Below are 13,571 nucleotides of genomic sequence, written 5' to 3' on the forward strand. Positions count from 1 at the left end.
AGATTGCATCATTGAAAACTTGGTGTTAATACATTAAATTAAGTGTGTCCTACCAAAAGTACAATAAAATAAAGTAAAGTTAGGAATCTTCTTTTGCATCTGTTTAAGGGGACTGTGATAGACCCATAGGTAAATGCAATTTTTAGAGCTATGAAAAATGACCATTTTCAAACTTGTCTTAAAGACCCTTCCTTTTTCACAGCTTACTTTCAAGCAGGCCCTCTACTTTTCAAGTTCTTTCATTTTAGTTGTAAGCATTAAGCAGAACTTCCCTCCACATCTTGTAGTTGCAAGCACAGTGGGTGGAGTTGGGTCAGAGCTTGGTGCCTCTGCTGCTGCAGAGACGTGGCTTAGCTTGGCTCTGAGAAGAAAGGCTTTGGTTACAGCTGCACAACCAGCACCACATGGTGTAGACACCCACCCATAAAAACAACATCCCAATACAACCAAAGTAGAACCGGCCTGGTCTGTTTAACTGTCCTATGAATTATTTATACTGTAGCTACTCATGTGAAAGCACATACAGTTGGAAATAACAGTCATGTAGAATTCCTAAGATAATGAAAAGTTTTGTTTATATGAGAACTATGTATTTTTTTATGGAGACACAGTCAGATTTATCATACATTAGCTTGCTAAACCAAACATAATCCGCTTTGCGAGACTAAACTACATCAAAGACTTCATTTCATCTATTTGCTCATTTTATGATCTTTCCCTGAGTGGCGCTCTAATGAGAGAAACTATAAGATGCTGCTTCTCTCCATCCTATAGCTCTTTTTGGCAACGCAGGAAGTTAGCATCTAAAGATCACAAGTCTAGTGATTAGAGGTTAGCATTTAGGCTGGTGTCTGCAGCTGTGGTCATTAGAACCGCACTGATTAGGCACCCACAGGGGGTCCACATGATTAGGTATTTATCTGCAGCCAACAGACGCAATTAAAATTCCCTTCTCAAAGTCAGCCCAGGCCGGAACCCCAAAATAGGGCTGACACCCCCGCCTCCTACTTTTCTTTTTCTCTGTCTTTCTGAAAGACACTTTCAAATCTTTGTGGCTCAGAGCACAAGGTCTCCACTTTATCTCAATTTGCACCTTCTTTATCTCACTACAGGACTGTACTTCCATGCAACCTTCCCTTTCTTTCACAGTGCCCCCCCCCAACCCCAGCTTCACTCACTCTGACTCTTCCCTGAGCTCATTATGCTACTGGTCTTCATAATGTGCTATTAAGTAAATGGACATGCTTGTACAGTATGTCAAAGTAGCCCCGCTGCACACTCTAATTGTTTTAGTGCTGCTGCCCATATAATGCTCATTTTCAAAGCTTTTTCAAGATAATAGAGGCAGCCACTGTTTAGCAGAGATTCGTGTATGTATGTAGTGGGGCAGTGACACGTTTCAGCAGGGGAGGTGCTCACCTCCACATCTGTGCTACCAACGTGGGGCCCAAGCTAATCTGCCCTCCCCTGTCCCCTGGAACTGAGCCCCTCTGACAGGAGGAAACACTTCAAGAGTAAATAATGTGTTTTCTCAAGTTGTGCCAAATCCCAGGGTGGGAGAGGAGGCGATCAGACAGACAGGAAGACAAGTGCAGCAAAAACACACACATCCACACAAGCAGCTTTATGAGGCATGCTGCTTTCAGCTGTGTTAACATTCTGATATTTATCGGATGTGCAGTGTTCATCATGTTTTGTGTGTTAGCATGCTAAAATTTGCTAATCAACACTATACTCACAAGGTCGACCAATACAGGATTTTTAAACCAACACCAATTTTGGTATTTGGGGATTTTTAAATCTGATATTACGATAAATTATTATAAGTATTATTTTTTTCCCTCTTTTCAGAAACACATAACATAAACAAAGACTATCCCTAGAATGTGTTATGTGTAGTTATGACACCTCACCAAGACAACATGACATAATGCAATTTAAAAATATTTAATATTTTTTCTGTTATAAATACTATTTTGAACAAAACTGCACCTGGTTATTTCAGCTGATTGCTGTGTTTTGTGGTGGATTTGTGGGTGTCTTGCCAACAAGGGAATTGCGGCGTACCCTCTAGTGGACAAAGTATGCAACGACAACACTCCTCTCTCCATTTATTTTTTAATTGTCATTTATCGTTATAAACAATAAATTGCTGTTATAAACATGCAATTAGCTCATATCGGCCGATAATATCGGCACACCAACTTATCGGGCTCTATTAAACAAAAGCTGAGGCTGATGGGAATATCATTAGTTCTGGTCATAAACCAAAGCCTTGAAACATTCTGACCAGGTGATGGCACTAGATTCCTTCAATTCATCCACTGGGGACCTTGAATATCTGTATCAAATTTTCATGGAAATCCAACCTCAGAGTTGTTAAGATATTTCAGTTCAAACCAAAAATATAAGAAAAAGTCAGGCTATACCAAATTTCATGGCAATTCATAGTTGTTGAGATATTTCACATTGCCATCCCTAGAGCAAAGAAAAACAGTAACAGACAACAGAAGAAGGTAGTCATAGAAATAGCCAGAGGAGAGAGAGGCAGCTAAAGGCTAAAGCAGAGAGAAATCGTGCATGAGTGACAGGATTCCCCTAGCATTTGGCTGCAGTAGTTGATGGAGACAGATGGTGGCCCAGTGGAGTCCCTTCATACCAGCAGACCAGCCCAGCTGCTGAGGCCTTCAGCTTTTAACCCTCTGAGGGCTGATAAGACACTCAGCTGAGGGGAAAATAGGTGTGAATGAGATCTCAGACACACAGAGATAACCAAAGTGCTACAGACGGGGCATTGTATTAAGCAATAAAAAAGCAGCTCATCTATATGTACAGATGCACTGGTTTAGTGTGCGTATGTGTGTGTTTGTGTAACGCAGCAGGGTTTTCCGCTTAACGATCCTCTTTATCATTCAGATATCAATCCTTCACTAAGCACTGACATTTGCACACTTAAGCAGCTCCACTTCACTATTGTATACACACATAATTTTACACACACATACACACAAACACTTTAAGACAATAAGCAGTGCATCAGTGTGTGAAATTCCCTCCGGACGGTGACACGTGAGAGAGACGAGCAGTGGAATAATCCCTGTCATCTATCCCAGATCCTGAGAGTCGTCGGGGGAAAGCGCGGCTGCCTGCCGTGCTCCCTTCTCTCTCCGCCGGAATCTCTCCCTAGCAACCAGGCACTAGTGTGGTGATTGGACCAGCGTACCAGCGGTTGCTATAGCTACAGGAAGCTCCCCATCCCTGTCAGCCCCCACTTTTTTCCTGTGATGTGTCTCTTTTTCCGTTTCTCCTCATAACCTCTCTTTGTATTTCTCTTTATCCCTCTCGCTATTTGTCTTTTCCTCTCCCTCCTTCCCCTCTCAGCCTTTCCCTCGCCATCAGAGAAAAGAACAGTAGGTTGATGTTATTGACACGGAGGTTCAGTGTTGGGGGGTTAATGTCCTCCAAAAGGAGGCTGAACTGACTTGAAACAGGTCTGCAGAGAACAAGAGAAAGATACTGCAATTTTACAAGAGCCATGGTGAGAATACCTGCTCGAAATGGAGCATTAGCAGAGCAGTCAAGTATTTATCTGACCTGCCTGTGGAAATCTGCTATTCCCTTTAGCGCTTTTTTAAGAGAAAAATCAGTTTTATCTCAGACAATAAATAACTACTGGGAGCAGCCTGACAGTTAATGTGTGTATGTGTCTGCATCTGTCTCCGTCTGCGCTTGTATATTTGTTTCTGTGCCTCTGTGTCTTTTGTTAGCATGCGAGTTGGCTGCATGGGAAAACAGTACCCATTTTGCCTTTGCGTGTGATTCATGTGTGTTAGCTTTGCGCTCGTGCCACTGACAGGCCCCACTGTTTCTGTTGGAATCTAAGAGTGCCAATTACCCTTCAGAGGCGGAGTAAATGTGGTCACTATGTCATTAGGCCAGTATGCACGAGTCAGCCCGTCTGCTGGTAATACAACACCACATCTTCCACATCATCCATACAGTACAATCCGCTGCTACAGCATCCACATAATGCGCGCACACACACACACACACACACACACACACACACACACACACACACACACACACACACACAAACACATACACTCGCACTGCCTTCTCTATGTCTAGAGTTGATGCATCAGTCTGTGAGCTGGCTTCTTCTGTTTTCAGCATTTTCGTAGCGTTCGTTGTTGCTTCTTCATGCTATAATCAGCTGCTGTATAATGGGTTCAAATGAGAGGTTAAATGCACATGATTAGTGATCTGTTCCGCGTCTGACTAATGCATGAGGGCGGTATTATGATAATGTGGGATCCAGAAGGTAATGTGGCTTTATAAAAATGTGGGCAAAGACAGAGGGAAGATAAAAAAGAGAATAAGGGAGAAGAAATAATGGACCGGATGGATGGATGTATTTTGACATGCTTAGTGAATGTGTGTGCTCACAAAATAACTCTACGTCTGACTGTTAAAGACTGCATGATCTATTCAAGGGGGTATAGTCAGCCCTTTCGAGGACAAATGAAGACAAGTAAAGAAGGAAAAAGAGGAGAATGAGGAAAAATGGTGGTGGGGGGGGTAATGATGTCATGGTTTTCCAGTGGAAATGAATGGACAAAATATCATTAGTCAAGGTCAATAACCTGCTGATTCTCTAAAAAAAAAACTGTCCAACAGAGAATGAAATCAAATGTTGAAACAAGCACCAGTCACTGAGTTCATAAACACACCCGACAGATAAGGCAATTGGCTGCTGACAGTGAACTGTCACTCTGGTGCAATGGTATAATACAGTTTAGCCACTAGCCTCTAAACTGCACAGCCCGCATGCCAATGTCATCCTGTTCAAAGATGAGAAATTGATTTCATGCTTGGGTGACTGTCATCAGGAAAGAAAGGGAAAAAGAAAAAGGGAGAGAGGGAGAGATAAAGCAACAGAGAGATGGAAGGGATATATAGAAATTCAATGTTAAATCATGCTACTGCATTCATGAACTTTTCAGCCTCAGAAAATATACACGGCAGCTAAAGAAAAGCGGAAGAAAAATGCAGAGACGAGAGAATGAATGAGTTTATGAAGTTCAAAAGAACATACAACATGTTTGTGTGTGAGGGGGGTTAGACACTGAACAATAAAAGCTTTAGAAAACTGCTGGCTGTGCAGAGGCCCATACAGGACAGCATATTATGGGAAGGGATGTGGCAGAGTCTGGCCGCACAATAGTGTCCCGTTGCCTCACGGGATGTGGAGAACTCTCTGGAACATGAGAGGGGAGGGCTGTCTGATAGCTGTATTCAACATGATGGTCTTTGACAGTTTTCAATTACTGTACGGCTGTTATAAGTGAGAGGGGAAACGGAAAGGAAGGCGAGCAAGTGAGAATCCAATTGGTATTACACTCAAGTGATGATGTAATGTTTAGGCGACACAGACAGCACCCCCATCCCCCTTCTTCTTCTCTTTTCTGCTTGGTTCCTGTGTTAACCCCCCTTTTTTCTCTGGGGCACAGAACAGAGCCTCTCGATTGGTTAATGGCACAACAGAGATGCTGAGAATATCCACCAACCAGGGCCCAGGGTGTCCCTTCACACCGTTACCACAGCAACCCCTTACAACCACAGTGAGCGTGCACACATGTATGGATGTGCACGCTCATATGCCCGTGTGCATGTGTGTATGTGTGCACTGTATATATGTGTTTTCATGTGCGTGATGGCTACATGTAGGGAAGATGTGAAAACAACCCTCCAATGAACAGACTTCAGTGAGTTTATCTGCAAGCACAGCTTTGTGCTGTGCAAAAGTACAGTGTAAGTGCAGCTCATACAGTAACACAACACAACTTACTCTGCTTCTTTTCCTCGACAACAGCTGCTGAAGACCTGACTTGTATAAAAAAACAGCTTTGAAAGATTGCCCAGGAAAGTACCCTACATCCATCTTCAGTCATTCTAAGCACTGACTATGAAAAGTTTTTCTTCAAACAAGTGAAAAAAGCTGCCAGCAGGATGCACTAATTCACTCATTCTGTGTACATGCATATGGGACTGAATGATTTATTAAGATGGATATTGGAATGAAATGCAGTATATGTAAAACTGAACAGAAATAATCAGGAATAAATCTGTTCAAATAAAAATTAGAAAGTATGCCTATTTGATGAAATTTGGAATGTTATTAAACTAAAATGATTTAAATAGCCATTAAATTATTTCATTGTTTTCTGTTGACAATATGACACATCCATCCATTCATCGTCAACCGCTTATCCTGTGTACAGGGTCGCGGGAGGCTGGAGCCAATCCCAGTTTACATTGGGCGAAAGGCGGGGTACACCCTGGACAAGTCGCCAGTCCATTGCAGGGCAGTGACACAGAACATTTTAAATTGACAATGTTTACTGGGAACATTGTCAGGTCCTGAATGTTTTCACTAAAGTGGTCAAGTAGTATACTGGTGCATTTCTCATTACCTATCTCTATTCAACTTGTGTATAGATGTTTAGTAAATCAGAGAACTATTATAGGACCGCTATAGACATAATGTTAACATAACTCAATTGATCCCATGAAAGAAAACGATTCCTGGAGAAGTGGGAAAGATGTATTGGAAATTATGTCAGATAAGTCCATAATTATGCAAAAATGGCTATGACTTGATTACTGTTGAGTACAGATTTCTTCTTAATCTAGCTGGTAGCTTTTTTAAAGTCATGTGCAAATGACTGAAAGTAACCCATGACTGACTGTCTTTGCTTTAGAAACGGCATTATTAACATAATACAGAGAACACTTGCTCCGGGCCGTACAGCAGCATGACAAATAACATTCCTCGGTTCTTTGATTTCTAATTTCCACATGCACACATACTTATACTTATACTTGACTATCATAAGCCCCTTTCAGAACTGCACTAAACTCAGCAAATGTGCTGGCAATTTTACATGTCAGCTTCATGTATGAAAAGTACCCTGAGAGGTTGTTTTTTGCGATCTTGTCAAAGGAAAAAAAAATCTATCCCATTCATCAGATCATCTGCTTCCTAACTTTTACACTTTTATTTTTGCGAACTTGAGCAGCATGAAACTCCTGCAAAGTGTTTTGCACAGTCCACAACAAGTGAATAAAATGGGAATTGGAATGGAATGACTTAATTAACCTTTAAACAGATCTATAAATACCATTACAGAGCCCATATGTTAAAGTGGCTATTCACAAGTAAATTCCTCTTAAGACATTCCAAACATTCTAAAAGAGAAACACACGACACACTATTCCTGTTGTAAGTGAGTGTGAGATTATGTCACCACTATATCTTTTGTAGGTCACCAGTGCTCACCTGTAGAACTGAAAAGCTAGGTGAGATGGTCTTACCACAGAGTACAACCGAGGGAAAATCCACTCCAAGCTGGCAGCGCAATAACAAGCTACCTTAGCAGGAGGTTAAGTCCCCTGCAAGGCACCTCTGATCCGTTTAAATCCCCACTGTGGGCTAATAGTAGCACTCAGCATGTATACTAGGAGATGGATGAACGAGGGGATCCATCGTATATGTGACAGTGTGTGTGTGTGTGTGTGCATGTATATGGAAGGCAGTGACCAAGATAGGTGTCTTGTTTCTAGTGTACTACTGGAATCTGAATCCCACCTGTTTGTGTGATCCCTAAAACTGTTTGTCTGTGGTGTTGTTAAGGATTTGGTTCATGTCTTACCGGTACAGGTGAAACACTTGACGTGAAAATGGGTGTCTTGTACTCGTACCACCTCTCCTTTGCATGCTTCCCGACATCGCTGGCACCGGATTGGTCCAGAACTTCGTTCACTGCCCGCAGAACCTTGGTGATAAGCTGCTGAAGACAAAAAGGAACATTTAGGATTGTATTTCTGTGTTCAAGCTGAATTGACTGTCTGCCAAGCAACAGTTAGTGCACATATGCAATTTAAAATGAAAACGGTGGAGGATTACCACTTGAAATCCTTAGTAATTGTTTAAACAATGGGTTCTTTCTGACAGTGGTAGACAAAAGCAAGCTTCTCATTTCTAGCTAACAATAGTCTATTTTGCCAGCTGAAATAACAACTGTCTGTGGCAGATTTAAGCATATTAGATACCTAGCTAATTAAACTAATGTTAGCTTCATCAGTTGGTTGAAAATTATGTCTCTGGCTAACTATATAATATTTCAAGTTGATTTGTCTTAAAACAAAAGCTCTTTAAAACTATCTCAAATGCCCATTTGATAGCTACATACAGTAGGCCTACACACATTTTGCTAAAATAATGAGGCTAAAGCTAACAGGTCCCTATGAAAAGTCAGCATCCCCAAGTTTGAGAATTGCTGGAGCGCAAATCCACTAAATCAAATAGCCTACTACACACAGTGGATGTGCTAGTCATGCATGAGGCTTATTTTTAACAGAACTTATAACCCAATGTAAAAAAAATATACATGGCTTTGGAAGTAATGCTTTGTTAGGTTACTACTGTAGGTAGTATTCTATTTAGCTGTTAACACACTGTTTGATCCATTCCAATTCTATTCTTCTCTTGTGTTGTAGAGAGACTTAAAAAAACCACTATCCAAACTCTTTATACACTCAATATTGCTTTGACTAGAGCTCCATGTACACCGTTTCAACATGCAGAGAAGGCCAAAGCTTGACAGGCCAGCGGTTGCTAAGCTATGAATGGACAATCATAGCACAAATAGATTCACCTTATTTTAACTGGTACACAATAAAAATATAATTGGCCAATCATGTAGACTGAAACAAATACAGTATCTTGCCTACTAATGAAGTTAAACATCAGCATTGTCAATAACATAGACACGACCCGACAAACCATAATCAACATTTCTAAATAGCACAGAATGAAGTCTCCAACCACAGTGAGTGTACCACCCACTTTACTGGACATAATAACATTGCATTAATTCAAAATGGATTTCAGCATTAAGCTCGACACAACTTTTCATATTCAAAGGCTTCTCCAATGTATGCAGCAATCTATCACTGGAACAGGGGCTCTGAGTACACTACAGACTGTACTGTATGCAGTTCACACAATAAGATCAGTGTGTAGCTCTGTCAACACTTGTTCTGAAGCTGCGAGGTCTGACACCTATGTAAGCTCCAGGCTTTCTCTCCCACTGTCTCTCTTTTTCACACACTCATACAGGCTGACACACACACACACACACTGCTGCGTCAGGTTAGAAAGTGAATGGATCCCCTTACCTTATTATGCATTAGCTTCCATGTCAGGCTCCTTCAAGCCCGACAGCTATTTTACATTGTCAGGAAGGCAAGTTCTCACAGATGGCCTTCAAACTAATGGAATAAACGCTTTCACGAGCAAAAAGGTCAAAACGATACATTAATTTGATCTTAAATGAGTTGAGAAAATGAATTTATCTAAGACCTCTTAGGCTATTACAGGCTCGTTAATGGTCCATCTTCTCCTCAAGGCTATAAACAGATTCGCTGGCATCCACGAGCAGAGACAACTAGCCTCCAAATACTCAGACTGTGCCAGAGCAGCTGGGTTCTTATTTTGCTCCATCTTTCTCAAGGAGCATCTGAGTGGTCCTACACTCTGTGGAAGGGGTATAATGGCAGGGTAACCAGCTGGCCTTACTGCCTACCTGACTAGCTGACTGAAGGACTTTGCTTCTTCAGTCAGAGCCGCACCAGCATATGTGCTGGTATGACAGAGATACTGATTCCATTTCACTGGATGAAGCCCAATGGACACGCAGCACTTAAAAAGTCTAACAGCCTTACACGCTTCACAGCCCGAGCACCCTTTGCGTGCTCCGAGTTTGACGACAGTATATGCAGTGTAGGCTGCAGTATGTACTGAGTATGAGGCACGGATGCAAAAAGTCATAATGTATGTTTATTTTCCTGCTCAGGACAGGAGTGTGGGTACTGGAAATATGCAAGCATGATTATGTCCCACTCCCAATCTCCCACACTCAAGTCTCTGTTAGTTCATTGTTTCCATCACAATGCTGGCAGCACCAGCGGGACCCACTACCCTGCCTGATAAATTCCCAGCTACTGCTTCAAATAAAGACACTCCCTTGGAAATGGGGTTTTGTATGGGTATGTGTGTGTGTGTGTGAGAGAGAGACCAGGCAAAGGAAAGCAATCTTTCTTTGTCGTAAAAAAACAAATGAGCACCACTGATCCCATCAGGTGTGAATGAGAGATAATGGGAACTAATGACAGTACATGCAAGCCTGTGCCAACTGGAAACACACAGGACATTTATTTACAACGCTGACCTTCTCAAATTGAGCCAAAATAAAACTCTGGCACAGTACATCATCTGCTTTCACAGCCCAGCCAAGAAAAGTTGTACAAAAGAAACAACATATATTATAATTCAATTGAAATGTATTTATATAGTGGCAGTTCATTGCAGAAGTATATTTTTCCACTTTTCATATAGAGCACATCTAGGCTGTACTCTTTGTATTATTATTAATATTTACAAACAACCCCCCACCAAAAAAAACTAAACTAAACAAAACAAAAAAAAACAAGCAAGCTGCTGAAGTAGGATTATTAGACAGGGGTGCAGTGCATATATGAGGTGCTTACTAAACTTGTTGAATGTGCATTCCAAAAAGCTCCACCTCAGCAGAGAATCCAGGTACTCAGGAGCTGAAGCATTATGTAACTCTATCAAATTGTGTCAGAGCGTTCATTCTCATTGAACGCAGCCAAGCCCTCCCTGTCTAAACCCATTACAGAGTTCTTGAACAATCCTCCATCCTCTCACATGCTGAGGTGTTGAGTCATTCTTCTAATGATAGCCACAAGACTACAGGTGTAATCCACTGACTGCAAATCAGTGGAGAGCGCCTCGGGAAAATAAGGCCTCCAGCAGACAGGTGATAAGAACAGGGCCAGGGTCAGAGAGGCCGACAACATCCCTAGGGACTGAGAGGCTGCAACTATTTCTGCCCCTGACCTGACAGCCCCGGGAAAGAACATGCTGGGAGCTCAGTCACAAGGGATGCTGGGAAATCAGTGAGTGACGAGTAGGAATCAAAGAGAAGCAATGCAAAGATGATATGGATTTAAAATGAATTATTAAGAGTAAGTAAAAAAATTGTTTTACAATCAAAGTTGACTTTTGTTTTACTTTTGCTTGTAGTTTTATGTTCTTTTTGACACACGTGTGCTTATCGGTTGTATTATTTCATTACATAGATTTTGGGACAACTTTAAATCAGCATGTTGTGTGCAGAGACCACAGGTCTAAGTCAGGTTTAAAGCAAGCCTAATTCAACCCAGTCACACCAAGCCACTTATATGTAGCTTACATTTTCACAAGGTAATGCGAAGAGAATCATCAGTATTACTACATTCGTGTTTCCCTATAAATTAACATGCATTAAAACAACCTTTGTATTTTATGGGAACAATACACTATAAAATCAGCACTGTATACTATACATTGTCACAACAAAGAAACACCATGTCTTCCCTGCCCGTAATCAAATGCAGCCAATGATCAGGTGTCTCCTTGCCGTTCCCCTTCCCCATCCCCTCTCTTTATCTCTCTTTGTCTCTGTCAGGACCGTGGCCAGGAGCATTCATCAGAGCAAAGAAGGTATCCAGTGGTATCAAAAATATTCTGTCACTCTATGAAGAGAGAGAAAGGTCAGACTGCTACTGACAATCTGAATGATCACTCAGTCCTACCAGAAGCCAAGGTCACGGAGATGGCAACCTTGAGGATATATCCACAATGGTGTAACTTTAGGCAGATTGAGTGCTCTTTTTATTCTATTGATTAAAATTAGATTTTTTTAAAGAGCTTAGAGATTAAATGGCCACTGAATGATATTTCCATGCAGTATCCTGTTCAAATCCAAGTGAACACCAGTGTAGTAACCACAATAACTGTAGCTGCAGATGAACAAGAAAAACATGTGCCTCATATTATGTTGGGCTGTAAATACATAGCAGTTGTGCATGACTGTGTACGTGAATATTCAGGTGCACATCCCAGCATCTGTGTTTGCATCTGTGCATCTTTGTCTCCCACCTTTGTTCTTGAGTGATAAATGGAATTTGGCTCTGGTTTGGACTGTTCACCAGATGAGGCAAAAGAGCAGGAATCATATATGATACGGAACCCCTCCCTGTCTACCCTTGTTCTGACTCATACCTCCCCCAAAACACAACTGACATCGAAGCAGCACAGAAAATATCCATCATTTAATCTAGTACTGTCCTTTATATTTAAACACTTATTTGTTGCCTATGTAGGACACTGCCAGTGGTTCACTGGATCATTCTGTCCATACATAAACACTTTGGTCCAGACCAAGATGTTGTATCTTTATAACTACTTGCCCCCGCCTGGCTTAACTATTCCTGTATTCTGCTTCTGGACCTGCTCGGCTCAGCTTCCCAAACTCTGGACTCTCAGCTACAGTTCCCCCCTGCTCTGCAAAGCAGCCACCAACCCGGTTCTGCACACATCTAGTTTTCCGCTGTGCCTCACTCTTCCCGGCTGAATATCTCATCCCTTCAACCCTGCAATAAATATTCGTCTTTTATCTAACTCCAGTCTCCTCTCTTAGTCCCGCACTTGGGCACCCCCTTCACACACACACACACACACCATGCTGCTGCTGCTTACTAACGAAGCTTCGAAGCTCAAAAAATGGCATTAGGACCAGCCCTACAATATACATGAGACTAGCTCAGCAAAAAGGACCAAACTTCAGGGAGACTGTAACTATAGCTGGTGTTGATTTCCATACTTATCATGCATTCATACCATATGTCTTAATCATTAGGTTGCATGAGATGCAACATGTCTTTTTAAAGACAAAATGGAAATGCCTTTCAGGTGTATTTTATCTAATCTAGAACTCTCTGCTACTCAGAGAGAATGAGAGAGAAGGAGAGAAGGTGTCGGTGCTGCCTGTGATGTATGGCTCTGCAGATCCCCTCAGGTCCCTGAGCTCAATGATCAGTATATTGATCAACATGTGTTTTATCACTCCCCTGAAACACACAAACTGTATCTCAGAAATCTAATTTATCAGTTAGGCAAATTTAGCAAAACTGTGTCTTTACTCTGAGGGAATTAGCATCATCAGTATTTCTTAGTGAGCATTTAATACATATACAGCAAGGTCTTTTCCACCAGGAACGTATCTGCTACACCCACAGTCCTGCCTTATCCGCCAGCCAGGCAGAAAACAGGAGTCTGACCAAACACACACACTCACACACACACACACACACACACACAAACATAAAAAACCCAGTGACCATGAGAGATTGAAGGCCCACAAGATGAAGACAGACAGTCAGAGCTGTGTGTAATTACTCTGTGTGTGTTGATGGCCTCTGGGCTATCACACCCAATGCACACACAGCGCACACAGCACAGCCTAACAGGCCCATGCATGTCCAGACATTAAGAGTGTTGAGAGCGGGAGGGGAACATATGTTTGACTTACTGCAGGCATGGGAGAGAGGAGAGGAGTGGAGAGCTCTGATGCCTGCTGTGTTTTTATGCCTAGAGCCGG

At 41.9% G+C, this 13,571-nt stretch overlaps 1 protein-coding gene across 2 annotated transcripts in view; it reads right to left on the reverse strand.

Annotated features, from left to right (window-relative positions):
* The window catches only part of LOC123967246 (actin-binding LIM protein 3-like), a 35,389-nt gene extending 26,075 nt beyond the window's left edge, over positions 1-9,314 (reverse strand). Inside the window, exons 1-2 of one of the 2 annotated variants that reach the window (XM_046043302.1) lie at positions 9,244-9,314; positions 7,765-7,850 (exon numbers count right to left, since the gene is read on the reverse strand). In XM_046043302.1, the coding sequence (XP_045899258.1) occupies positions 7,765-7,792 (28 nt within the window). In that variant the 5' untranslated portion in view covers positions 7,793-7,850; positions 9,244-9,314. Of the gene's footprint in view, positions 1-7,764; positions 7,854-8,270; positions 8,289-9,243 lie in introns of those variants that run through there. The other variant, XM_046043303.1, reaches the window with a different exon arrangement.
* Positions 9,315-13,571: the final 4,257 nt, after the last annotated feature.

The sequence above is a fragment of the Micropterus dolomieu genome, unplaced genomic scaffold, assembly GCF_021292245.1.
Source record: "Micropterus dolomieu isolate WLL.071019.BEF.003 ecotype Adirondacks unplaced genomic scaffold, ASM2129224v1 scaffold_183, whole genome shotgun sequence".
NCBI classification, from domain to species: Eukaryota; Metazoa; Chordata; class Actinopteri; order Centrarchiformes; family Centrarchidae; genus Micropterus; species Micropterus dolomieu.